This window comes from Bos javanicus, chromosome 21, assembly GCF_032452875.1.
Source record: "Bos javanicus breed banteng chromosome 21, ARS-OSU_banteng_1.0, whole genome shotgun sequence".
NCBI lineage: Eukaryota > Metazoa > Chordata > Mammalia > Artiodactyla > Bovidae > Bos > Bos javanicus.
This window is the reverse complement of record NC_083888.1, coordinates 68,334,910-68,358,594: the sequence shown is the minus strand read 5'-3', so window position 1 is coordinate 68,358,594 and position 23,685 is coordinate 68,334,910. Positions and strand designations below refer to the sequence as shown.

The following is a 23,685-nucleotide window of genomic DNA, read 5'->3' as shown; positions in this document are numbered from 1 at the left end:
CTAATTTCTGCCAACCCTCAAAACATGCAAACCCATGACCCAGCAATGCCTCTTCTAAGAATTTCTCTTCTGGGAAATACTTGTAGCAGTGCACAAGCATATGTGTGCGAGGAAACTCACTCAACAGCATGCGAAACAGCAAAAAGGAAAGGCATTAATCAGTTACCCAAAGAGGAACAGTTATGCAAATTGTGGAATCATCATAATTATCGACTGTTACACAGTTATTAAGAAGAATGAAGTAAATCTCTATATGTGGGCAGGGAATAATGTCCATGACATGTTGCTGAATTAAAGAATCAACCTGCAGAATGGTGTGTATAGTGTAAAGCATATGTGTAATTTGTGGGCCTGTGTGCTTGTGTGCTTAGCAGAATGCCGAGAAAAGTAGAAGCCGGACTGTGAAGAGTGGTCATCCCGGTAGTGTGGCAGGGTGGGGGTGGGGGGGCAAGAAGGAGACACTGTCTTCTTATTTTATACGTTTCTATGTGGCTTGACTTTTAAAATGAGCATATATTACTTTGGCAATAAAACAAAAAGATTTTTTCATGCTTGCAACAAAAACGCTGATGTAATTTTAAACCACTTGGCAGTTTCTTTTAGGAGGAGGCTTTCTCTGCTCTGGGAATTGTACTAAACGTGCCTTGGTCTCAAAAGGAACTAGAAAAGGCGTTAATTCTATTAATTAATGCACCAGCAGATTCCGTCTCAGCAAAGGCTGTCTTAATGAGGTGCTGGGGCATCCATTGTTTATCTCACCAGCACCAGCGCAGAGCTCGGCTTGTCAGGCCGTGTGAGAGATGGCCCTTCCGAGGGGGCCGTGGCGGAGAAGCAAAGGAGCTCACAGACCCCCTCCTGGCTCCAGGTTCCCGGCTCTGTGGATGGCCTGTGTGTCGTTTTCATGACCCCAGCTCCTCCCCTCTCTCTGTCTCATGTCCCCTATACTTGGTGCAAGCCTGGAGTCCCGAAAGAGAGTCGTTCCAGCCTGGACCGCAAACCTCACTCCCACCACTCCCTGTGGGCATCTCGGACTCGTCCCTCTGAGCGCCTCTCTCCCGGCCTTCGCCCCTTAACGCTGATGTGGGTGCTGGGGACCAGGGAACCGTTCCATGTGAAGCCAACACACGTAACTCCTGGTCCCAGAGTCGGGTCTCCGTAAGCCGACATAGCGGCCCTCCTGCTTCCTGATTGTCGTTCCGCTTCCGCGTCGGCGCCCAGGTTCCCCGGCGTGGCCCTCCCACGCCCGCTGTCCGGCTTTGCGGCCTTTCCGCCGGCAGCTGTCCGCGGTGCTGACCACAGGCGCGGCCCGCGCTCGGCCGCTGCGCACGCGTCCCGGGCGGGGCGCTCAGGACCCGCCGGCGCAGCCACTGCGCAGCCTCCCGCGCGGCTCCGGCCGGGCCTGCGCGCGGCGCCGGGAGACTCAGGCGGCCCCGGGTCCCGGCCGGCGCCCCTCGCCCCGCGTCCCCAGCCGGCCTCGCCGTGTCCTCCGGCCGCTTCCTCGGCCCGCCCGGCCTCGCCATGGCGCTCAACAATTTTCTCTTCGCGCAGTGCGTCTGCTACTTCCTGGCCTTTCTGTTCAGCTTCGTGGTGGTGGTGCCGCTGTCTGAGAACGGCCACGACTTCCGCGGCCGCTGCCTGCTCTTCACCGAGGGCATGTGGCTGAGCGCCAACCTGACGGTGCAGGAGCGCGAGCGCTTCACCGTGCAGGAGTGGGGGCCGCCTGCCGCCTGCCGCTTCAGCCTGCTCGCCAGCCTGCTTTCTCTGCTGCTTGCCGCCGCTCACGCCTGGCGCACGCTCTTCTTCCTCTGCAAGGGACACGAGGGGTAAGTGTGTGTGTGGGTGTCTCACGGCTGCCCTTCACCGACAGACACAACCCTAACCCCTGGCACGGCGCCCTTTCTGTGCCCACAGCTCCCCAAGGAGGAGCCCGAGCCCCTCCATCTCCCCACGGTTCCAGAGGCCTTAAAATATCAGTCATGGCTCATCACTTCCAGGGAAACTGCCCTTTGTCTCCACGCAGAACCCAGGGGCCATGGCCGTCTCCGCACAAGGCCAGTGCTTCACCGGACAAGTGCGCGTCACCATCCTCGTCCCCGGGGGCCCAAATGTTGCATCGTCATCTCTGAACGGACTTGGGCCTCCTTCGCTGGCTCTGCGGGGCCCACACCCGTCAGCACCGCGGACAGCTCCCTGTGGGGTTGGGTCGTTGGGCAGGCAGAAGGCCCACCAGACGAACAGGGGACCCTCTCCGTGTCCCCATCCTCCTGGGAAGGGCGGCAGTGGAGGGAAGCTGGAGGGAAGCCCCTCGAGGCCCACCGCCGGCACTCACACCTTGGCTGGGGGATGTGGGAGAGGGAGCAGCTGGCGAGTGAGGCCCCTGCTCGCTCCTGGCCTCCATCTTCCTCTTCATCTTTCCCTGTCTTGGCTCTATTCTGTGAGAGAGGGGGATGTGGCTCCGTGGGGTGGGGGGTCCTCAGTCAGTAACACTCCCCGGGCCTCCACCCCTGTGGGACTCGCTGTGTCCCCTCCCCCCACGCCCAGGGTGTGGATCACCACGCCCTGGAGTGGCCAGAGCTCCTGCACAGGAGGCCAGTCCTGCCTGTTGTCAGCCCTCACATCCACGTGGAAGCCTTCTCCCAGACTCTGCCCCACTCACCCCATCCATCATCTTCTGGCAGTTCTGAGTGGCTTTTCACTTCTTTTAGGGGGAAGTAGGAGATGAGTAGAGGCCCCTGAGAGCTCTCAGTTTTGGCTTTGGGGTGGAGAGAGTGGTGGAGAGATAACGGGAGGCTGCAAGCTGAAAAGGAAAGGGGCAGCTGAGGCTGGGGGATCCCAACCCGGGAAGGTGTGAAATCCCAGGAGCCCACGCGCATGAGCTTCTGGGGCTGCTGTAACAAAGCACCGCAAACCGGGGGCTTAACACGATTTATCCTCTCACAGTCCCCGAGGCCAAAACCCAGAATTAAGGAGTTGGCAGAGTTGGTTCCATCCGGGAAGAGAACCCTTTCCAGGCCTCTTCCTGGCGCCCAGTGGCCGCCTGCCACCCTGACGCCCCTTGGCTCGGGCCTTCGCGACTCCAGGCTCTGTCCCCCCTCCGCAGGGCCTCCTCTCTGTCTCTTTCCTTCTTCTTAGGAGGACCCTAGTCACTGGACCTAGGGCCCACTCTAAATCCAGGATGACCTCATCCTGAGATCTTGAGCTTAGTGATGCCCACAAAGACCCTACTCCCCACTCGGTTACTGCGGTGCCGATGCAGGCCGGTGCCGCAGAGGATGTGGTTCAACCCAGTGGACTCAGGCTCTGGGGTCTGCAGGAGCCACGTGTCGGCTGGGGGGCTGTCTGCATGCTGCGGGCTGGGGGCTCTGTGGGGTGAGCCCAGGCCAGTCCTGGAGGGCACCTGCCCTGCTCACCCCGCCCCCAGCCTTCATGACGCTGTGTCCTGAGGAGACGTGTGAGGCGCCACCTGCGCCTGCATTGCCAAGTGCGGTGCCAGCCGGTCAGTGCCCCTGGGCCAGGTTGGGGCTGGAGGGGCAGCTTGATTATGAGACGGGGTCTGAGGAAGAGGACGGGTGGCCAGCAGGTGGGCAGGCGGAGGTCCCTTCAGTCTGCGCAGCTGAGGGCAGAGGGCACCAGCCAGGTGGGGGCCGTGGCTTGACCATCAGCTCACGCCCATGGTTCCTGCTCGTTTCTACAAGATAAGTGGCCTCAAGGTGTTCAGCGTCTACCCGGTGAGGACATGTAAGTGGCTCTCTAGGTGGGGCTCAGCCCCTGTGGCTCTGAGCGATGTGAGATTTCAGAAGGACCACCAGGGGCTGGTGGAGAAGGGAATGGCAGTCCACTCCAGTATTCTTGCCTGGAGAATTCCATGGACAGAGGAGCCTAGCGGGCTATAGTCCATAGGGTTGCAAAAGAGTCAGAAAATGACTGAGCAACTAACACACACACACACACACACACACACACACACACACTCGAGGCTAGGAGCAGGCGGGGTGCAGAGAGCCCAGAGCCTGTAAGAAAGGAGTCCTGGTCATGCACGCCGCCCACTTCACACAAGCTGGGCAGGAACTGGGGTCAGCTTCTACCCTTCATTGTCTCATAGAAGGCGTCCATCAGCTCTGTGAAACCATGAGCATCCTCATTTTCTTTTTCAAATTAATTTTTCTGGGAGTATGGTTTCTTTACAATGGTGTGTTAGTTTCTGCTGTACAGCAAAGTGAATCAGGTATACGTGTGTGAAAGTCGCTTAGTTGTGTCTGACTCTTTGGGACCACATGGGCTGTAGCCTGCTAGGCTTCTCTGCCAATGGAATTCTCCAGGCAAGAATACTGGAGTGGGTAGCCATCTCCTCCTCCAGGGGATCTTCTCCACCCAGGGATTGAATCTGGGTCTCCTAAATTGCAGGCAGATTCTTTACTGTCTGAGCCACCAGGGGACTGAATCAGTCACACGCATATATCCCTTCTTTTTCTTTTTTAGATTTTTTACCGTCCCTGTTTTAAAGACAGAAAACTGAGCTCGGCAGTGTGCGTGCCTCCCTGCACTCCTTCCTTGCGCCCGTCCCCTGAGGACAGAGGGAGCCTGCTCTCCTTTGAGTTGTCCTGGTTGGAGGAACATCTTGGGTCCTCTGTCGCTTTGCATCAGTTCCAGGGGCTCACCTGTCCTGCCACCAGTGGCCTCGACCTTGGCAGCCAGGGCTGAGCCAGCCTTCTCTTCTCCAGGCACATCTGTTGCGGAATGTCCTTCTCGGCCATCAGGAATCACGGCCGCGTGGTGATCCACCTGTGTCCACCTGCCCCCCCCGTCCATCACAGGACTCGGTTGGCAGTCGGTCAGCTGTGATGCCATCTGTCTCGAGTGTCATTCTTCCATCTTAGCTCTGGTTGCAGGCCCCGGCCAAAGCTCTCGTGGACCCAGGTCACAGCTGTCCATCCGAGGGGAGCCTGGGATGGCTGTACCCACGGTGGGCACATGCCTTGTTCACCTCTGTGTGCTCAGGGCTGAGCATTGGGCATGAGCATTGAGCATTGCCCAGGAGGCACCAAATTAGTGACTGTGGAGTGAATGACAGAAAGGTTGCTTCCTCTTGACTTCCGCTGCTTCACGCCACTCCTGGCCCCAGACGCCTTTGAAGATTCATGGTCTGGCCAAGGGATCAGCCCTCTGGGATCACTGTGTCTGGACCTGCCATGGGCAGAATGGTCAGATGTGGGCAGCCAGTTCTGGCGCAGTTGGTCAAGCTGTACAGACCAGGGGAGCAGGTCTGGGGTGGGTCAGGGAGAGCCAGGAGGCTGGGAGGGGCAGTAGAGACAGCGTGTGATGGACAAGGCTCTCAGGGGCGTTGGTGGCCCCTGGAGTCCAGCGCATGGAGGACCCACTGCCCTGGTCAGACTCGGGTTTTTAGAGGGTCCTACCTGCTTAGGGTTTAGCGTGCACCTGAATCTCTTAGGAGACCAACTTCAGAGACACTGAGGACGCCTTCGCTCTGTGTGAGGGGCTCGTGGTTGGGTCTCGCGCTCATGGTCTCGACACCGTGTCCGTGGTGCCAGCTCCCCCCTCGTACAGAGTGCGTCTGCAAAGTGGGTGCCCCAACTTGTGCCCGGGGGGTGTGAAGGGTTGGGGTGGAGGCTGCTTTTGTACAGGGGGAGTCACCCTGGTTGCTGCCTGGAGGGAGGGGTCTGTGGATCCATGGCGCCTGTGTCTTCCTGGGGCATTGCTGTGTCAGGCCCCTGGCTGAGCTGAGGGTTAGTCTCAGGCCCGGGGGCCTGGGGCAGCCTTGTGTGTCCAGGTGGCTGTGGTTTGTGATTGACGGCTGGGGAGTGCTGGGTTAACACAACCCATCTGCCTGCCCACACGTGTCCCTCAGCCTGCACATCGCTCCCAGAGCTTCCCAGGATAGCTGTCACTATGGAGACGGCACATCCAGGAAGGGCACCCTGGGAGGTGGCAGGAGGATGGCGGAGTTAACCCTGTGAGTGCCAGGCTCCCATTCCTGTACTGGGAACTCTGTGGGGCTGGGTGAGGCTCCCACACACCCAATTCTTCAAAAGTCTGTAAAGCCTGGGACAGATGCCGAGGAAAGAGGCAAAAAGTGAGGGAAGAGTCGGAGGCGGCTGTTGGCCGGCGGGACCCCAGCACGGGTCCTTCCCTGTCTTGTGGGATGAAAAGTAAAAAAGTCGCTCAGTCCTGTCTGACTCTTTGCGACCCCATGGACTCTACAGTCCATGGGATTCTCCAGGCCAGGATACTGGAGCAGGTAGCCATTCCCTTCTCCAGGGATCTTCCCAACCCAGGGATTGAACCCAGGTCTCCCGCATTGCAGGAGTATTCTTTACCAGCTGAGACATAAGGGAAACCCGGCCTGTGGGATGGAGAGCCCCAAACTGCGTCCCTTTAACAGGGATGCGGCTGGAGTGGCTGGGGCTTCTGTCTCTCAGAGACTGTTGTAAGTCACCCTCAGAGGTGGGAAGGGGCAGCTTTTGGATAGGCCGGCTGTGTCTCAGGCCCGCTGTCCAGGGGTTCCCTGAAGGTGTCTGTCTGCACGGAGGGTGAGGCGCCCGCCTGGGCTTGAGTACAGATTGTGGGGAGTGGATAATGGATGGATCATGTCCATCGCCCCTTGGCCTCAGCCAACAGTCACCACACTCAGGGACAGTAACTTTGATGTTTTCTTGGCTGAGGTCCCAGCCGATACCTTGTTTGATGAATGTTCTCTGTGAAGCCATATTTGGCCAATCATTCCACTCAGATTTGATGTCCTGAAAGCACTGATGTTCACGTGAAACCTGTGGCAGGTGGGAGGTGGGCCCGGGCTGCCGTCCCACCTGAGGGAGTTCCCTCTGCCCCCTGGCCCTTCTCCGGGGGACAGCCCTGTCCCCTGCCCCCTGCAGCCTCAACTGGGCTACCTGCTCTCCTGCAGGACTCTGGGTCTCCAGGGGGTGGTTTGGAGAAGACAGGATGCTCATGGGTGGCTAGGAGAGTCTGGAGGGTGGGTGGTCCCACCATGCCCCCTCGCTTGCCCCATGGGAGGGCAAATACTGGCGCCGTCTGAGAGCATCCCAGTGGGGACCTGCCCATGTGCACCCTGGGAGGCCCTGGCCCCCCGGGCAGTGCAGCCCCGCCCTGAGTGAGCTCTGCTCTCTCGGCCTTGCCCCTGGGCTCGCCTTGGCCTTTCAGGTTCCAGTGGGGAAATCAGAGCAGGGTCACGTGGCCCCCAATGCAGGTGCCGCTCAGCCGCGCTGATGGCCGTGTGGGTAAACGGCCTTGGGGGTGCCCGCGAGGGTGAGCCTCGTGGCCGCCAGCGTGCCTGCTGGCCTCGACGCTTTGGGACCAGGTGGACTTGCGTTTAAACAGAGGCCCCATCTCTGCTGTAAGATGGTCCCCACTCCTGGGCTTTGGGAGGATGGGCTGGGCAGCGGGGCTGTGGGATGAGGGACGCTCCGGGAAGGGCAGGGACCCTGCTCGGCCCCACCCCGTCCTCTGGGGCCCAGAGCCCAGCTGGGAACCTGAGGGCCGGGGGCTGCCCTCCCCCGCTGCCTGGCCCTGCAGCGGCGCTGGGGGCCCAGGCAGGCACGGTGACCGCCCCTCCTTCCCTCGCAGCTCCTTCCTCTACGCCTTCCTGAACCTGCTGGTCAGCGCCTTCGTGGTCTTCCTGGTCTTCATCGCCAGCACCATCGTGAGCGTGGGCTTCACCATGTGGTGTGACGCCATCACCGAGAAGGGCACTGTGCCCCACAGGTGCGCCCTGGGCCCCCCTGACTCCCCACCAACCTCTTCCTGCACGGACCCTCCCGTGCCCCCCATGATGCCCCCATGGCCTGCGCACACCTGGCTGGCCCCTCCGCTGGTCTGCGCCCCCTTCCCAGTTCAGGGAGCCTGCAGCAGCTTCACACCAGAGCCGGTCCCCCAAGGACCCTGGGGGTGGGTTGGGGTGGGGATGGAGGTCCCGGAGGTCAGAGGTTCCAGCTTCCCCATCATCGCCAGCACGTGGTTGGATGACGGGACCCCTTGGGGTGGGCTCCAGGTCCTAGGAGGAAGATGAAGATGGAGTGAGCGGGGTCCCGAGGGGCAGGACTGGGAGTTTCTGGTCAGAGGGGGTTGGGGACAGAGGCCTCGGGCCGGGAAGGATGCTCTGGGCCCTGAGTGAGGGGCTGTCTCTGGCTTGGGGGCAGCCCCACGTGGAGCATGGTGACTGCCGGACCCTGGCCTAGGGCTGCCCACTGCCCAGCCTCAGGGCAGTACCCAGTGCCCCAGGACAGGGCTCTGGAAAGGCAGGGACACTCGGGTCACCACTTCCAGAGGCTCCAGATTCTTTCTCTAAGAAAAATCTGATCTGGAACTTGAACATATAAATCAATGAAAGAGCTGAAGTGAGAGTTAGGGGTGGGGGCACCTACTTGCTGCCCTGCCCCTTTGCCCTGGGGGTCCCCAGTGCCTCTGCAGAAGCCTCGGGCGCATAACAGAGGAAGGTTAAAGCACCCAGGGTGGGTGACTCCCTCAGGGCCCACAGCAGGGCAGCCCCTCTGTGTGTGGGGGTCTTACCCATGCTGAGCTGTATGGGCTCTCCCCGCTGAGCCCCCAGCCACGTGACTCCTCACCACCCCTGCCCCCGTCCCGAGTCCTCAGAGGGCGGGCGGGCCCCTGGGATGGCCTTGGGCTCCTCCGGAAAGGCACCCAGCGTTTCTTTACCCTCACGAACTCCATTTCCAGCCCTTCAGCCTCATCCCACAGCTCCTTCCAGTGTGTGCCTGGGCCTCTGGGCCTCCCTCTCTCTGGGCACCAGGCTCCCATTCCTGTGTCCTGACGTTTGAGAGGCTACAGGTCCCTGAGCCCAGGCCTCATCCATTCCAGGCTTCAGAGGCCCAGCCCAGACCAGCCTGTCCACATACAAGGAGCTTGTGCAGGTCATTAGGACTCTGAGGGGTGTCCTGCTGGTTGCCGCTGGGTTTGCTGGCCTGTGCTGCCAGCCCCAGGCGGTTAAAGGGGTGCCCCCGGATGCCCATGAAACTCAAGCAGGGCTGCCGTGCAGCTCAGTCTGGGGACTGAGGGGCCAGAAGCTGCAGCCCACACCTTCTGTAGCCCCTGGCCCTGCAGTGCCATGGGGCCACGGGGGGCAGGGCCGGGGGCTTCAGGGGAGTGATGGCCACGGCTGGTATCCCCCACCGTTCAGGGTCAGATGGGGTCAGATCTGCAGGGTCCCTGCCCCACAGATGGGGCCCAGCAGCTCCCTGTCTGCCCCACCTTGGGGACAGTGCCTCCTCATCTGGGGGTGATGCTCTGCTGCCCCCCTGCTTGGTCCCCCCAGCGGTCACCGTCCACCCCCTCGTCTTGCCGTTTTAGCTGTGAAGAGCTCCAGGGCATCGACTTGGAGCTGAACGTGGACAACTCTGCCTTCTATGATCAGTTTGCGATTGCCCAGGTAGGCGGGGCTGCCTGGGTGGGCGGGGCTGCTCAGGGGCGGGGCTTCTTGGGTAGGCAGGGCTGTCCGGGTGGGCGGGGCTTCCCGGGTACCAGGGAGGGGACCATTCTCTGCTGAGCATTCACTGAGCGCACAGCCCCACCCCATCCAGGAGGAAACACTCTTGGTTAAGGATGGTGTCTTGGTAGAGGAGACACAGTGAGTGCAGTGCTGGGGGAGCAGTCAGGAAGGCTTCCTGTAGGAGGGCTGGATTTTGGAGGCAGAGGAATTGTGTGGGTGGGGAGGAGTGGGGCGTGGAGCATCCTCGGAGGAGGGAACAGCCTGAACTAAGGGCAGAGGCGGGAGGCCTGGGGGCTGAGGGGGGGCTCTGTGCTGCTCATCTGAGACTTCAGGCTGGGGCCCGGGGTCTGGATCCTGGTTCTGGTGCCACGTGGGCCCTCAGATAGGTGCTTGAGGGCCCACGGCGAGGCCCCAGCTGGAGCGGCTGGGGCAGGGTCTGAGGGAGGGGATCCCTAGAGGGGATCCGGCTTTCCCATTTGGAGGAGCCCCTAGCCACTGTCTGGGGGACTCTGCTCTGCCAGTCCTGCCCCTGGATCAGCTTCGTCCCCTGCCCTCCAGGAGACCATGGGTCAGGCTGGACACAAGTGTGTCGGGACATGCGGTCAGAGAGGGCCTGTCCCTCAACATCTGCGCCTGACCCTGACGATGACCCTGACGGCAGGGGTGGCGGGGTGCCTGGGCAGGCGGGTTCTTTCAGCTCCGGGCAGGTCCCGCCAGCCTCCAGGTTAACTTCTGGTCCTGCATTGGCCAGTGGCCGGCCTGAGGATCCTTTCCATAGTGAGGAGCCCTCTGGGGTGGGGGTTGGGGGGCTGGACGTTGGTGGGTCCAGCTGAGATGAGCCGAGCCTGTCAGAGACACCTTCATGTAGATTTAGTGGGAAACGCTCCCACCCGCGTTTGTGCGCGGTAGATAAGGAAGGTACGGGCTGAGTGATGACAAACACCTTCCACTGAGCCAGTTTAATTGCACCTCGAGCCTGGTTCTGATTAAATTGTTTCCTCTCCAACTGTTTGGAAACAGCAGATAAAGGTCAATTTGTTCCAGCGATTGGAAGAGGCTCCCTTACAGATGAAACGAGCTCTGCTTGGAGCCGAGTGGGCCCAGTACCGCCCCCCGCCCTGGGGGCCCCACCTGGGTGAGGGTGGGCAGTATTCCTGAGGCAGGGGCGCGGCTTGGGGCCAAGAGGGCTACCAGATGCTGGGGGGTGACGCCCCCATCCTATCTGGCCCTGGGGGGCGGGCGGGCGCCCCCGGCAGTGGCCCCTGGACCTGGCCACCCCCTGACGCGCTCTCCGCTCCTGCAGTTCGGCCTCTGGGCCTCATGGCTGGCCTGGCTGGCCATCACCGTCTTGGCCTTCCTGAAAGTCTACCACAACTACCGCCAGGAGGACCTGCTGGACAGCCTGGTCCATGAGAAGGAGCTGCTGCTGGCCCGGCCCGCCCCCCGCGCCGCCTTCCAGGAGAAGAGCGCCGTCATCTAGGCCGACTGACCCCCACCTGGGCTGGGGGCACGTGCTGCCCTGGGCCGCGGCCCTGGTTCTGCCCAGCCCCCACGCCTTGCATGCCTCCCCTCGGCTCTGTGTGCAGTGCTGAGCGACCCCCTCACCGGGCACCCGGTTCCCACCCCGAACCGGCCTGGCAGCTGGCGGGGCTGGGGCCACCCTCAGCCCTGGGCCGGGGGTGCCTCCAGGCTCCATGCAGGGGCCTCCGCCCGTCCCAGGGGTGAGCCTCGGGGAGGCCCCTGGCCAGTGGGTGTGCTGTGGTCACGCCTCCCTGCGGGCCTCGGCTGGATGCCATCTGTGTGACCTGCCAGGTCCCGTGGCAGCAGCCTGTGGCCCCAGGGTGACCCCAGTGGCCCACGATGACCACACGTCACTCTCGTGACCCAGTCCTGAACCGTGCGGGGGATGAGGAGCCCGCCACCTGCGGGCCAAGTGCTGCGTGTGGGAAGGAGCCCCTCGCCCCGGTGGCCCCCAGGGCTGAGAGCCCCTCTGCACCTGCTCCAGAGCCCCTGGGAAAGCACAGGGTGGTGGGTTGGCCTGGAGTCAGGCCGCGGCGGTGGTGCAGACTTCCTGGGGGCCTGGCCTGGGGAGGCCCCAGGGCCCTGCTGTGGGCTGGGCCTGTGCTTGTGGGGTGGAGACATGGGCTCCGCATGTGGGGGTGACATCTTGCAGGGGAGAGGGGCCAGGTGCCATGGCGGGTGTATGAGTGCATGTGAGGCGTGTGAGGGTGTGGACGTGTGTGTGATGTGAGTGCACGTGGTCACAGCGTGTGCGAACATGCGTGAGTGTGCACGTGAGCTTGCATGGCGAGGTGTGAGCGTGTGTGAATGTATTGTGTGTACGCATGAGTGTGCCCGTGCACAAGTGTGTGTGCGAGTGTGCGTCTGTGGGTGGAGACTGGAGCGGGCAGCTATCTGCACCCCCATCCCCAGGGCCCCCCATACCCCAGAGGAGGGGCCGCTTTCCCATCTCTGGGGGCCCCGAGGGTGCAGTTCCGCCCCCGTGGCAGCAGGCGGAGGACCTGGGGAGGACCTGGGGCCTGGGATTCGGTGCTGAGCCGCCTGGGGCTGCCTGGCTGTGGACGCCGCTCAGGGCTCCCAGCTCAGGAGGCAGGCCTGGCCTGTGTGATCGTTTGCAGTGGCTCCATCTCCCTGAAAGGAGGGGCCCGGGGCGTCCAGAGGCCGTGGATCTGGGCCTGGGTCTGGGGGCCCGTGTGGCAGGCGGCCTGGCCCTGGGGAACGCAGTGCAGGTCACTTGTCGTGATGTGCTCGGCTGGTACCTTTCCGGAGGGGCTTGGGGTGGAGGTGATAGAGGCTCCTGGCATCTTAGATGCTCTGGCCCTTGGCCTGGCTGGGGGTTCTGGCCAGAGGATCAGGGACCTTGGGGAGGGGTTTTGACAGAACCTGAGGCCCCCAAGGGGATCTGCCTGCCCAGTCCACTGGTCCCTGAGAGCTCCTGGTCTGTTCCCCACAGAAGGGGGTGGCTCTGCCTTGTGCCCCAGCAGGCGGCAGCCATCTGGGCCCTGGAGAGCGGAGCAGGCCCTGGATGTGGGCTTCCAGACTGGAGGCTCTGCTGCAGGTGTGGGTGTGCCGGGGCACTTGTGGGTGGCCTGGAGCGTCTGGGCAGCCCTTCGGTCAGACCAGCAGAGACCTGTGTCCACTTACAGGGCCACCTGCAGAGCAGAACGGTCGCTGACACACAGGCTGTCGTGGGCCAGCTGCACTGGCACCCCCAGACTTCCCATCCTGGGGGCTCCTGGGAAGGGCACCGCTGGCCTCAGGGAGGGTGCCCTGGGACAGGAGCTGGTGGCCTAGAAGTGGGCTGGGAGGGCCCCCTGGGGCTGGACAGGAGAGGCCGGCCGTGCCCCGGGGCCCCTGAGGAGGGTCTGCCCTGCTTCCTCAATGCCTGCTTCTCCCCACTGCTGTTTGATAATGGACATCCTATTTTAATTCTACTCCAGCTTAACTGAAAGTGAAAGGTCTTCAACGCAAATGTATTTATTTCTCAAGTCAAAATAAAAACAAAAGTACCTGAGCCTCTAATGCGGGCGAGCGATTAGGTGTCTCTTTATCCATCTTTTCTGCATCTTCAGTTTGCCTTTGTTTCTATTGTTCTGTCTGCTTTCAATTTAAGACTGAAAACACTGCCTTCTGTGTTTGCTCCTGGAGTTTCCCAGACTTACTAGGAATCGGGAGTCCCCCCGCCCCGGCGGCTGCAGTCTCCATCTGCACGTTTCCTCGTGGGTTCCGTTCTGCTTCCCGTCACTTCTCGGGTGTGAGGATGGATTTCGTGTTTCAGAATTCTCAGCGTTCTCAGATGCACCTTGAGCGATATTTTCCCCAAAGCAGTGGGGGGTCCAGGTCTTGCAGACCCTCCGGAGCTGAGCGGATCTTTGCAGAAGCCCTGAGCTGAGAGCGGTGGGCCGTGAGGAGGGGTGTCGGGGAAGCTGGGCGCCTCCGAGTGCCCCCCTCACGACGGGCTCAGGGCTGGTGGGGCTGAGCCCCGTGGGTTCGGCTCTGCCACTTAGCCTGCCCGTCCTCTTCAGGGGGTGGGTGGGCGCAGGGGGTGGCGGGTGTCCGTGAGGGAGGCAGCTGTGACGCTGGAGGGTCCCCAAGAGCCGCTGACCCCGGAGGTGGGCCTCTGTCCTCTGGGCTCCCGGCTCAGGGCTCCCTGAGTCCTGAAGCCCAAAGGGACCCTGGAGACGGGTGCCCCGGCCCCTGAAGCCCTGGGGGGCTGGCTCGCACAACACCCCGACCTCTGCAGCGGCTGCCGAAGCGAATCCATAGCAAGTCGGTCCCGACTTCCCTCCTTGGGGCCAATGTCTCCGGGAGGAAAGAGGTGGCAGTGTTTCAACAGAAAACCGGCGTCTCCCCACTTAACCCGTGGGGGCAGACGGCAGGAGCCCAGGTGGCGTGCGGATGGCTGTCTTCAGGCTGTGGGGGGCTTCTCCCCCGGTGGGGCCTCCCTGCTTTGCTCAGGCCCCTCTCCCTCCCTGCGTCTGAGGGGACCCAGGGTCTGTCTCCGCAGGGCCCCCTCGGTCTGGCTGTGTGGGCTACACGGTCATGGGGCTCCTGGGCTCCACACAGCCCAAGCGGGGCCGTTGGGACCCAAGCCCAGACGCCGCCTCCCGAGGGTGGCGACCCTGCCTCTCAGCCCTCCCGTCCCCTCTCTGCTGCCCCCAGGCCGGCGGCTTTAGAGATGCCAGGTGGCACACATGCCCCAGACAAGCAGGGCTCCCCAGGCCGGGGGCCCAGTGCTGGTGGCAGGTAAGCTGGGGTGCTGGGCCCCTCACGTGACCGCAGGAGAGAGCGTGCCCCCAGCCACCTCTCCCGGTGCGGTTTTGGGGTCTGGGCTGCGGGTCCCCAAGCAGCAAAGTCCAGTTTCCTTTCCTTCTCTGGGTGCCCCGGAAAGAGGGAGGGTGCCCCCAGCTGCAGGAGCTACACGCAGACGCCTCCAGGCCCAGCTCAAGGTCACCGAGAGTTCCTGCCAGGGTGAGGGGGCGCCTGAAGGGTAGCCCCAAGGGCTGGAACCCGTGGGTGCCCGGGTTTCAGTGGTGACATTCTTGTTCGAAGAAGACCTCCCAGGGGACGCCCCTGGGCCCCCGGGGGGCGGGCGTTGCCTTCAGAGCTGCAGCAGGCAGCGCCAGCAGTCCAGGGCCGCCAGCCGCAGGCGCAGGAGGGCGGCGAGGAGCCGGGCCCGGAAGTCCTCCAGGGCCCTGGCCATGGGCCCGGCCTGGCCGCAGCACATGCCCAGCGCCAGCACCAGCAGGACGCAGGCCGTCAGCCGGAGGAGCAGGGAGCCGCCGCGGGGTCGTGGCCGGCTGGGCGCTGGGGGCCAAGGGGGCAGGTTAGCACGGCCGGCAGTCCTGACCCCGGCCCCGGTGGGGACCCCGTGGGCGCCCTCCTCCCTGCGGGGACGGGTGCAGACACTGTGGGGCTCCCCCAGGGGCTGGCACCTCAGTGAACCCCAAGTTCCCCGGGGGGCCTGGGTCTCCCTGTCCCTCTCTGGCCAGTAGGTTCCTTGCAACGGGGGCCTGCTGCAGGCACCTCTCCCTGCGCCCTCCCGTGGAGGGCAGTGAGGGGCAGAGGGCAGCCCTGGGGAGCTGCGGCCCACCCACATCCATCAGGGACCCCAGCTGAGGGCAGGGCCCCGTCAGGGTTGGGGGTGCTGGAGCCGTGGGGGCGGGGCCTCTGGGGGTGGGGGTGGGGTGAAGACACTGAACTTACCCTGGACAGCAGTGGTGGGCTCCCTGCAGGCGATGTCTGGGGAGGAGAGTGAGAGTGGGCTTGGGCGGGGAAGGGCCTCTCCTTGCGGAAGGTGCGCCCACTCCACCAGCCAGGCTCCCTGAGGGACTCCCCTGTCAGCCGCCCTCCTGAGGACCCTGAGTCTGACCAGGTCAGACAGAGCTCCCCGCTTTGCCGATGGAGACGAGCTCCTGCAGGTCCTGACCTGGTCAGGTGGTCCACCCCCTGACTGGCCACTCTCCCAGCGCTCCCCGGGGTCCCGCCCAGCCTCTTAGGCTTCAGGTTTCAGCTTCCAGATGCTGGGCGCCTCCTGGGGGTCCTGGGGGAGGGGTGTATGTGGCGTCTGCAGGGGTTCTGGGGCGAGGGCGGCCAGACGCCTGGCCTCCTGTCCATCCTGCTCGGCTCACTGGAGGCCCCACGCCAGTGCCGACGGGGCCCTGACTCGCCGTCTGAGGGTCTCTGCTTTTGGGTGTTGGGAGCTCCTGGGGGTGGGGCCAATCTGGGAGGGAGGGGCAGCTGAGTGTCGGAGCAGGGGCCCTGCTGGAGGCCTCTCCCGCTGGTTACCACCAGCCTTCACAGGAGACGCTGACATGTGTCAGGGCGGCGAGCTGCACTCACAGCTCGGCAGGACTCGGAGCCCCGTCCTTAGGGGCCGTGGCAGCAGAATCTAAGATGCCCCCAGCCCCTCCCGGTCCCTGCCTTTGTGTGGTCCCCCCTGCTTAACGTGGGGGCCTGTGATGCGCTTCCACCAGCAGGACACGGCAGAGGGGCCAGGGTCCCGCAGCTCCGATGGGAATCCCCACGGGGCACCGAGTCAAGAGACGGGGTCTCGGACGAGCTCTCCAGGCAGAGGGTCTGGAGGTCAGGGAGAGGCTCCGCTGCTGCCCTTGGAGGTGCAGCTTGGAGGACGTGAATTCTGTAATAACCCCCGTGTGCTTGCACTAGGGCCCTGGGCCCCGGGTGAGGCCCGGTGCTGGCAGACTCCCTGATGGCCACCTCCCCGAGGGAGGGCTGGCATGGCTGTGCCCAGGGCCCCAACCCCCAGGGCCGCTGAGATAATCAGCGAGGGTTGCTGAAACGGCTAAGTCTGTGGTATTCACCATGAGGCATCGCTAGCTGATACAGGGCTGTGGCCCGTGGGCAGGACTGGAGTAGGAGTGAGCTGGGCAGGGGTGGAGGGGGCAGGGCTACGGAGTGGGCTCTGGGGCGGCCCCGGGGCGCTGGGAGGAGTGGGGAGGACTGGGGAGGCGGGCAGTGAAGGCTGGGGGCAGGGAGGAGCTTCAGGACGCGGGAGGGGAGAGCGGGCAGGCGTGGGGAGCCCTGCCCTCTGGCCTTTCCTCAAGGAGACGGGGTGGCCCGGTCGGCTTTGCTTCTAGGTTCCTGTCTGTTGTTGTTTTCCTGACTGCCACTCAGTCCCGACCGATCTCACGGGCCCGGGTTTTGCTGTGAGGACAGGGTCGTGACTGCGGTCCCTGCAGACGGCCCTCCACGAGATCCCGGCGATGGCCCCCCGCCCGCCCGGCCGCGGCCCGCTGCCTCCTCTCTTACAGTGGACGGCCACCTCCAGGGGCTCTCGGAACCGCACGTGTCTCGAGGTCCTCCGTGGCTCGTCCCCACGGCCGCAGCGCTCCCGCGGGCTTCGTCTCAGGATTGAGGCGGGGCCCTTTCTGCCCTCCTGTGGGGTGGGAAGTAGAGGCAAGTGAGTCCCTCCCGTCTGGCCTCCCGGAGGCTGGAGAGGACAGGCAGCCTCGTCAGCGCGCCTGCTGCCTCCTCTGGGCTTTGGCAGGGGGACCCCCGGGCGGGCGGGGGGCTAAGCCTCCTGGGTCTCCCAACCCAGCCCTCTCCCACTGGGGTTCCTGGGGCAGAGACCCACCCCTGCTTCCTTTCCCCGCCTCTCGCGGAGGCCCAGCTCTCGAGCCTGTGCACGGGGCCGTGGGCCCCCGGAGACCAGCGCCCGCCCAGGGCCCTGCCGTACCCTCCCCGCCCTGGGCGTCGGTGAGCCTGGAGCCGCCTCCTCATTCTTCCTGGTCTGATGTTGAGTCTCTGGCCGGGAGTCGGGGCTCAAGGCGTGCGCCGCAGTCTTCATTTACTGGGACATGGTCCTGAGATAAGCACAGACATTATTTATTAACCAGGGAACATGCGCAGGAATAAAATAAAAGGGGGAGAGATTCTTTCCGGGAAGCTGAGCTGGCATCCCCCACCCCTCAGCCTCCCTTCAACCTGCTCCCGGCGCGGAGGAACCCTGCTTGCTGAGAATGGCGTGGTCAGCGGCCTGCCCTGCTGCCACCTTCCGAATCATCCGCTTTAATGGCGCGTGTGCTCCGCGGGGCTGGCCTGTGACTTAAGGCCCCATCATTAGTGGGAGGCTTGGGAGGTTTGCCTTTTGCCGTAGCCACCTGCGATTTTTTGAGGCCGCAGAGAAGACCGCGGTGAACATCACTGCTGCCTCCTTCCTGGGGGTGCTCAGGCTGAAAGCCAGCATCCAGGGCTGGGCTTCAGCAGGGCTTCGTAGGGGCTGGGAAAGGCTTCTCTGGGGCTCACGGGGGCTGCAGCTGCTGGGCCCACCCCCCAGGCCCGCCCAGACTCTCTGCCTCTCCCTCTGTCGTCGTGTTCCTCCCTCTCTCTCCCCCTGGTGTTTAGATTGCTCGTGGACTAGGGGTAAGGTGGTACTGTCCCCTCCGGGAGCCTCTGAGTGCGGCCTGTCTGGTGTGAATTTTCTTTCAGGTCCGTTGAAGGGTCCTTGACTTTTGAGGCCTCCCCCAGTCCCGTGTGGGTGAAGCCAGGCAGCCCCAGGCCTGCTTTGAGCCTGTGCAGCCAAGTGGGCACCGGGGGTGTGGCCAGGCCCTCTGTGCATGGACAAGAGCGGGGTGGCGTGGGCGCTCCTCCCCTCTCCTCCCCAGCCCCAGGCTCTGCCGGGGTCCTGCTCTGGGGTCCTGGCGGGCCTTCCTGCTCCCTCTCTATGGGGGCAGATGTTTGTGCTTTATGAGGGGTGTCCTGGCTTCCATTCATCCTCCAAGGACCCCGCCCCCAAGGGTGGAGGTGGGGCTGAATGAGGTGGGAGCTGCCGGGTCGGGGAGGAGTGCCGGGGGGGCCTGGTTTGGGGGAGGGCTCTCTCCATCTGGGAGATAACAGCCTGGCCATTCAGTTATTTCAAAAAGGAGCAATTTTCTCCTGTCTCAGCATCAGGCTTTTTATTGCAAACAGGGTCACGGGGGTGGAGGGGTGGGGAGGGAGGCCTGCTCTTGCGGAGGCCCTGGGGGGACAGAGCTCTGCCAGCGGCCCAGCGGTTGAACCCCTACTGGGGTTCCCAGGGCCCTGCCCCCAGGCCGGGGGTGGTGGGACAACGTGTGAATGTGTGCACACCCGTGTGAGCACTTTGGTGAGTGTGCACGTTGGATGCCCATAGATGTACACGTGTGCACACACGTGTAAGTGCCGTGTGCACACGTGTGCGTATGTGGGTGCACAGGTGTACCTGCATATGTTGGGCAAGAGCGTGTGCACAGCTGTGCGTGACCGTGTCCACCTGTGTGTGCGAGTGCACACGGGTATGTGGAGCATGTGTGAGGATGAGTGTCAGCGTACATGCCTTCTGTCTGTGCACACGTGTGCCAGTGTGCATGTGTGAGTGTGTGAGTGTGCCTGTGCACGTGCACGCGCCCGTGACTGGCTGTGAACAGGCAAGCGGTGAGTGTCCCTGGCAGCTCCGAGCCTCCGGGGGGGCAGCCTCACTCAGCCCCATCCTGCGCCGCCTGTGACCTTGTGTGACCTTGGCAAGCCCCTTAACCTCTCGGAGCCTCTGTTTCCTCAGCTGGAAATGCCCCGCAGCTCCGGTCGGGGTGAGCGTGGCAGCTTCTGGCAGGGCGCAGGGGTGACCGGGACCCGCCTGGGCTCACAGCCAGTCAGCCTGGGTCAGCTCTCAGGGAGAGGGAGCGACCGTGCCCAGCACGGAGCCCATGTGCATGGGGGAGCTCCCCGCGGGGTCCCCTGCCCACTGTCTCTCAGGAGTCCCGGCCTCTCTTGCTCCCATCGGCCTTCTGCCGCACCCACAGCCTCACCCAGGCTCCAGCTTCTGTTAAAGGGCACGCCCGGCCCCTCCCCAGGGGAACTGGGGCCTCTCGACCCCCAGAACTGGCCTGAGTGCTGGGCTCCGCCCTTCTTAGGTTCAGTGGCCTCGGTCAAGCCGAGGGGCTGGGCCTCAGTTTCCCCCCCAGGAACTTGGAGGAAGGCGTGGCTCTGGTCTGCCCAGCGAGTGAGGCTGCTCTGGGCCCTGCCTCCCACCTGCCCGCAGGCCCCTCTCCGCCCAGGGGTAGACACCCTGTGTGGGGGTGGGCAGGCCTTGGGGCCTCCGGCAGGGACAGCGTGTAACATGAGTGTCCTTCTCCGAGGCCGCCTTGTGACAGATGGGCGATAAGGGTGGAACATAGCTCTGGGCCTGCAGAGTGTCACCCGCTCCCCCGCCCCCTGTCGCGGCAGGCACAGCCTGTTAGGCCACTGCCTGGGGGGGACCCTGTCCTTCCCTGGGCTGGGGACCTGCTGTGGGCTCCCCCAGAGCTCCTGGTCCAGTCCTGGGGGCCCTGAGGGGGCCAAGCGGGGCTCCTCAAGGTTCTGCTTGCTTCCCAGGAGAAGGGGTCTGGCCAGGGCTGCACCCCCCAGGACCCCCGCCCCCCGATGGCCTGTGGGCTCCGGCCTAGCACCCTCCCTCCGTGACCTGACACCTTTGGGAGCCGGTGACGGAATCCACAGCAGTCCCCCGACCTGCCTGTTCCCCGGCCTCCGGGGGTGCAGGGTGGGCTGGGCCGGCCGGCTCTCTCCTGGTTCAAGGCCTTGGACAACGCCGAGCCCTGGGCCCCGGCCCTCTGCCGTCTGCCCTGGCCCCACCGGGCTCCTGACTCCTGCAGGCCAGGCGGTCTGCGCCCTGTGTCCGCCCCCCACCCTGCCCCTGGCCCGCCGGACTCTGTCCTCATCGGGGGACCTTCCTCAGCTCTGACCCCACCATTGCCCCATCACCCTCCAAGCCTCCCTGTGCCCGGCTGCCTGCAGGGCCCTACACTCAGGCGATGGCCAAGCTGGGCAGGTCCTGCAGCCCTCAGGGGCCCTGAGCCCAAGCCAGCAGCGACTCGGCCGGCCTTCCCGCTGTCCGGTCCCTCGGGACATCACCTCCAGAGGCGTCCAGCTGGCAGAGGCGGGAGAGCCAAGCCAGCCAGGACCCCACCCTGGAGGCTGAGCTCACGCATCCCCCAACTCACACACTGTACATGTACACACACCACACCAGTCACACACATACCACACACATGTACACACACACACACACACACACACACACACCTACACCCACACACTATGTACACACACACACACCACACAGCTCACACACACACCGTACATGTGTACACACACACAGACCTACACACTCACACGTTGTGTACACATACACACACCACACAACTCACACACACCACACACATGTACACATACATACCTCCACACTCACACACTATATACACACACACACTCAGGCACACTCATATATCCCACACACATGTACACACCACACACACACACGTACATACATGTACACACACACATACCTAGACACTCACGCACACATACTCCACACACACACACACACACCCCCCTCCATTCTCACTCCGTACATACCACATACACACACACACTCAGGCACACTCACACACACCACACACACCATACCCATTTGTACACACACGTATGTACACCACACATATACACGTAGCACACAGCACACACACGTCACACACATGTCTCCACACTCGCTGACACGCACGCACTCTCGCCTGCTGCCTGGCTCACCTGGGCTCCTGGCTGCCACACCCGAGGCGCGCTTGCCCACCTGCACCCACGGTCCACTGGCGATCAGAGCCTCTGGCAGAGAGGGAACCGGAGCCGGGGCAGCTTGCGGGCGGCCGAGAAGCTTCTCTTACACTATGGGGCGGCGGCTTCAGCGGCCCTCTGGACGGCCCTGCTGGAGGAGGCCATCGCTGTGGGGCTGGTGGCCTGGTGGCGTTTGACTCCCGCCCAGAGTGGCAGGCTGAATTCAGGGGACTGACCCCATGGACTGTGCCTTGTCCGAGCTGCGGGAGGAGATAGAAGGCTGTGGACACCCCCGTGCCGGCTCACTGCGGGCGGGTGGGAGTAGGGAGGCTGGCCGGCCAGCAGCCCTGGCAGCTCTCAGCCTGGCAGCTCCCCAGATAGCACCGTTTCCGAATTGAGCCAGGGGAGGACTCGGGGGAGCCCCGTGGGCTGGTCTCACACGCTGGGGCTGCCCGCTGCCTCTGGCCCTGCCTAGAATAGGGAGTCGGGGAGCGGGAGCTGGCCGGGGGTCCCCGAGGTCCCTCCACACTGGGACGCTCAGCCCGCACGTTTCTGGGGTGCATTTAGGACGTGGGGTGGCAGCAGGCCCTGGTGACATCTGTGTGACCGAAGCAGGGGGCAGCCAACCTCGGCCTTGAGTGCCCCAGGTGATGGGGCCTGTGGACCCCCGTCCAGACCCTGAACACGCTCACCCCGAGCTCCACTCCTGGGTTCTGCCCACTGTCCAGAGTGCTAACATCAGGTTGGAGAGCTAATGCTCCCTGGGTGCCTGCACACAGCAGGTGCCAAATAAGTGGTGCGTCCTAGCTCCCCACGCGCATGGTGGGAGGGATGGGGATTCCCTCTGATTGAGTCAACTCAGAAAAGAGCCGTGTCCCTGGGGACACCCGAAAGCTGTGGCCTGGGCTCCAGTGACCCCAGGAACGTGTCTGTTCCCTCCGAGCTCGGTCCTCCGCAAGTCCCCTGAGGCCAGAGGGTTGGCAGGGGTCAGGATCCCACCCTGCAATCCAGGCTGCGGTCCCTGCCAAATGCCCGGAGCCGTCCTGTGCCTCAGAAGGCCTGACCCAGGGTGTGGGCGGCGTGTGGAGGGCCCCGCATGGTGGCTTTGCCCATGCAAGGCTTGGCCTTGGGCAGGAGCTTGGATGGAGGGCCAGCAGGGCCCTCGGCTCAGGCCTGGCCCCTGGAGAGACGCTCAGAGCACCGGGGGCCGGGACGTCACTGAGGGCACTCGCCACCCTCGCTGGGCAGACCAAGCATGAGGTCCAGAGGGGCCGGGGCTCCTGGCACTACGAGCGCCTGGCTCGCCTGGGACGGTGCCCAGGTGAGCCCTGCAAGCCCCCAGCCCTGGCGAAGGAGATGGGCGGCCCCCAGTGTGAGCTCCGTCCGCCCGCCCGCCCGCCTGCAGCAGGGTCCCCGCCTGCATCCGTCCTGGGGCCTCTCCGCCCTGAGCCTCACTCCTAAACAGGAATGAGCATCCCCTGCTCCCTGGAGCGGCTCTCACCTGGCTCCCTCCCGGCTCTGCGAGGGGTGGTGCGGGCCGGCTCCGCGGCTGCCCCAGCAGCGGTCGCCCAGCTCTTGGCCCAGCTGGCAGTGCCCCTCCTGTGCCCCGGGGAGGTGGGCGCTGGGTTGCTCGGGTGAACGGGGCCACGCCTGCCTGGCCTCCCACGGCTCCGGTCCGGAGCTGCTGCCTGCCTGCTCGCAGGGCTGATTTCTGGCCAGTCTACGTTCCCGCCCCAGGCCCCTCTGCCGGGTTGCAGAGCTCGGTCAGCTGGCAAAGGCTGAGCTATAATTACTCTCCTCTTTGGCAGAAATAGCAGCGACCCCGAGGACAGGCCGCTGGCCCCAGAGCGGGGAGGGGGTGGCCGTTTCCCAGGCCCTGAGAGCATAGGCCGGGCCTGCAGACAAGACGAGGGGTCAGTGCCCTCTCACTGCCCTCCAGGCCTACGTGTGACCTCCCAGGCCGGTTCTGGAGACAAGCAGTTCTTGGAAAACCCAAGGGCAGCGTCAGAGGCAGAGTGTTGCAGGGAGAGGAGACGGGGGCCTGACGTGGGGGCTGGGCGGGCTGATCACAGTGACCAGCCGCTGACTGACCCGGCCCAGAATGGAGCCCCAGAATGGACAGGGGCCCGCCCTGCCCCCTGCTCCTGCACCCCACACATCCTGCCTTGGGAGTCTCCGGAGGAAAGGACAGAGCACAGATCCCAGGCTGCGGGATCAGGGCACCACATCTGAGGCCCAGGATTGCCCCGGGGTAGAGGGGCCACGGGGCTGAGGGCCCAGCATTCTCATGGTCTGTCCTGGGCCGGGAGCTGGGGGTTCAGCTCTCTACTGTATCCCATTGCCTGGCAGGGGCTGAGCCGCCCCAGACCTGTGGATGAGGAAAGAGGAGGTCAGAGGGGGAAGGTGACTTGCCCGAAGCCACACAGCCTTGAGGGGCCTGCCTGGCCCAGTCTTGGTGCCCCCGTCCCCCGGCCCCCAACCCAGACCAGCTCCTGATGTGCTAGCTCATGTGGCAGCCCCTACGGAACGAGGTCTCAGAGGCGTGGAGGGACCCAGCTGCTGGGAGGATGGTGTAGGTGTGGCCAATGGCTGCTGTCACACAC

The 23,685-nt window shown here is 63.8% G+C and overlaps 2 protein-coding genes across 3 annotated transcripts; one reads left to right on the top strand and one right to left on the bottom strand.

The window, feature by feature from the left end:
- The first annotated feature begins 1,357 nt into the window (after positions 1-1,357).
- On the top strand, positions 1,358-13,021 carry TMEM179 (transmembrane protein 179). Its single transcript, XM_061395518.1, has 4 exons — positions 1,358-1,823; positions 7,600-7,737; positions 9,340-9,418; positions 10,782-13,021. The coding sequence occupies exons 1-4, from the start codon at positions 1,519-1,521 to the stop codon at positions 10,956-10,958; spliced, it is 699 nt and encodes a 232-aa protein (XP_061251502.1). The 5' UTR covers positions 1,358-1,518; the 3' UTR covers positions 10,959-13,021.
- On the bottom strand, positions 12,961-23,033 carry C21H14orf180 (chromosome 21 C14orf180 homolog). Of its 2 annotated transcripts, XM_061395520.1 has the most exons (5): positions 22,584-23,031; positions 17,199-17,325; positions 16,772-16,898; positions 15,206-15,241; positions 12,961-14,806 (listed from the first exon to the last, which is right to left on the bottom strand). In XM_061395520.1, exons 2-5 carry the CDS (start codon positions 17,307-17,309, stop codon positions 14,601-14,603), a joined length of 480 nt encoding a protein of 159 aa, XP_061251504.1. In that variant the 5' UTR covers positions 17,310-17,325; positions 22,584-23,031; the 3' UTR covers positions 12,961-14,600. The 2 variants fall into 2 exon arrangements, with proteins under 2 accessions (XP_061251504.1, XP_061251505.1); XM_061395521.1 differs by lacking the exon at positions 15,206-15,241 and having other exon boundaries at positions 22,584-23,033.
- Between the last annotated feature and the right edge of the window lie 652 nt (positions 23,034-23,685).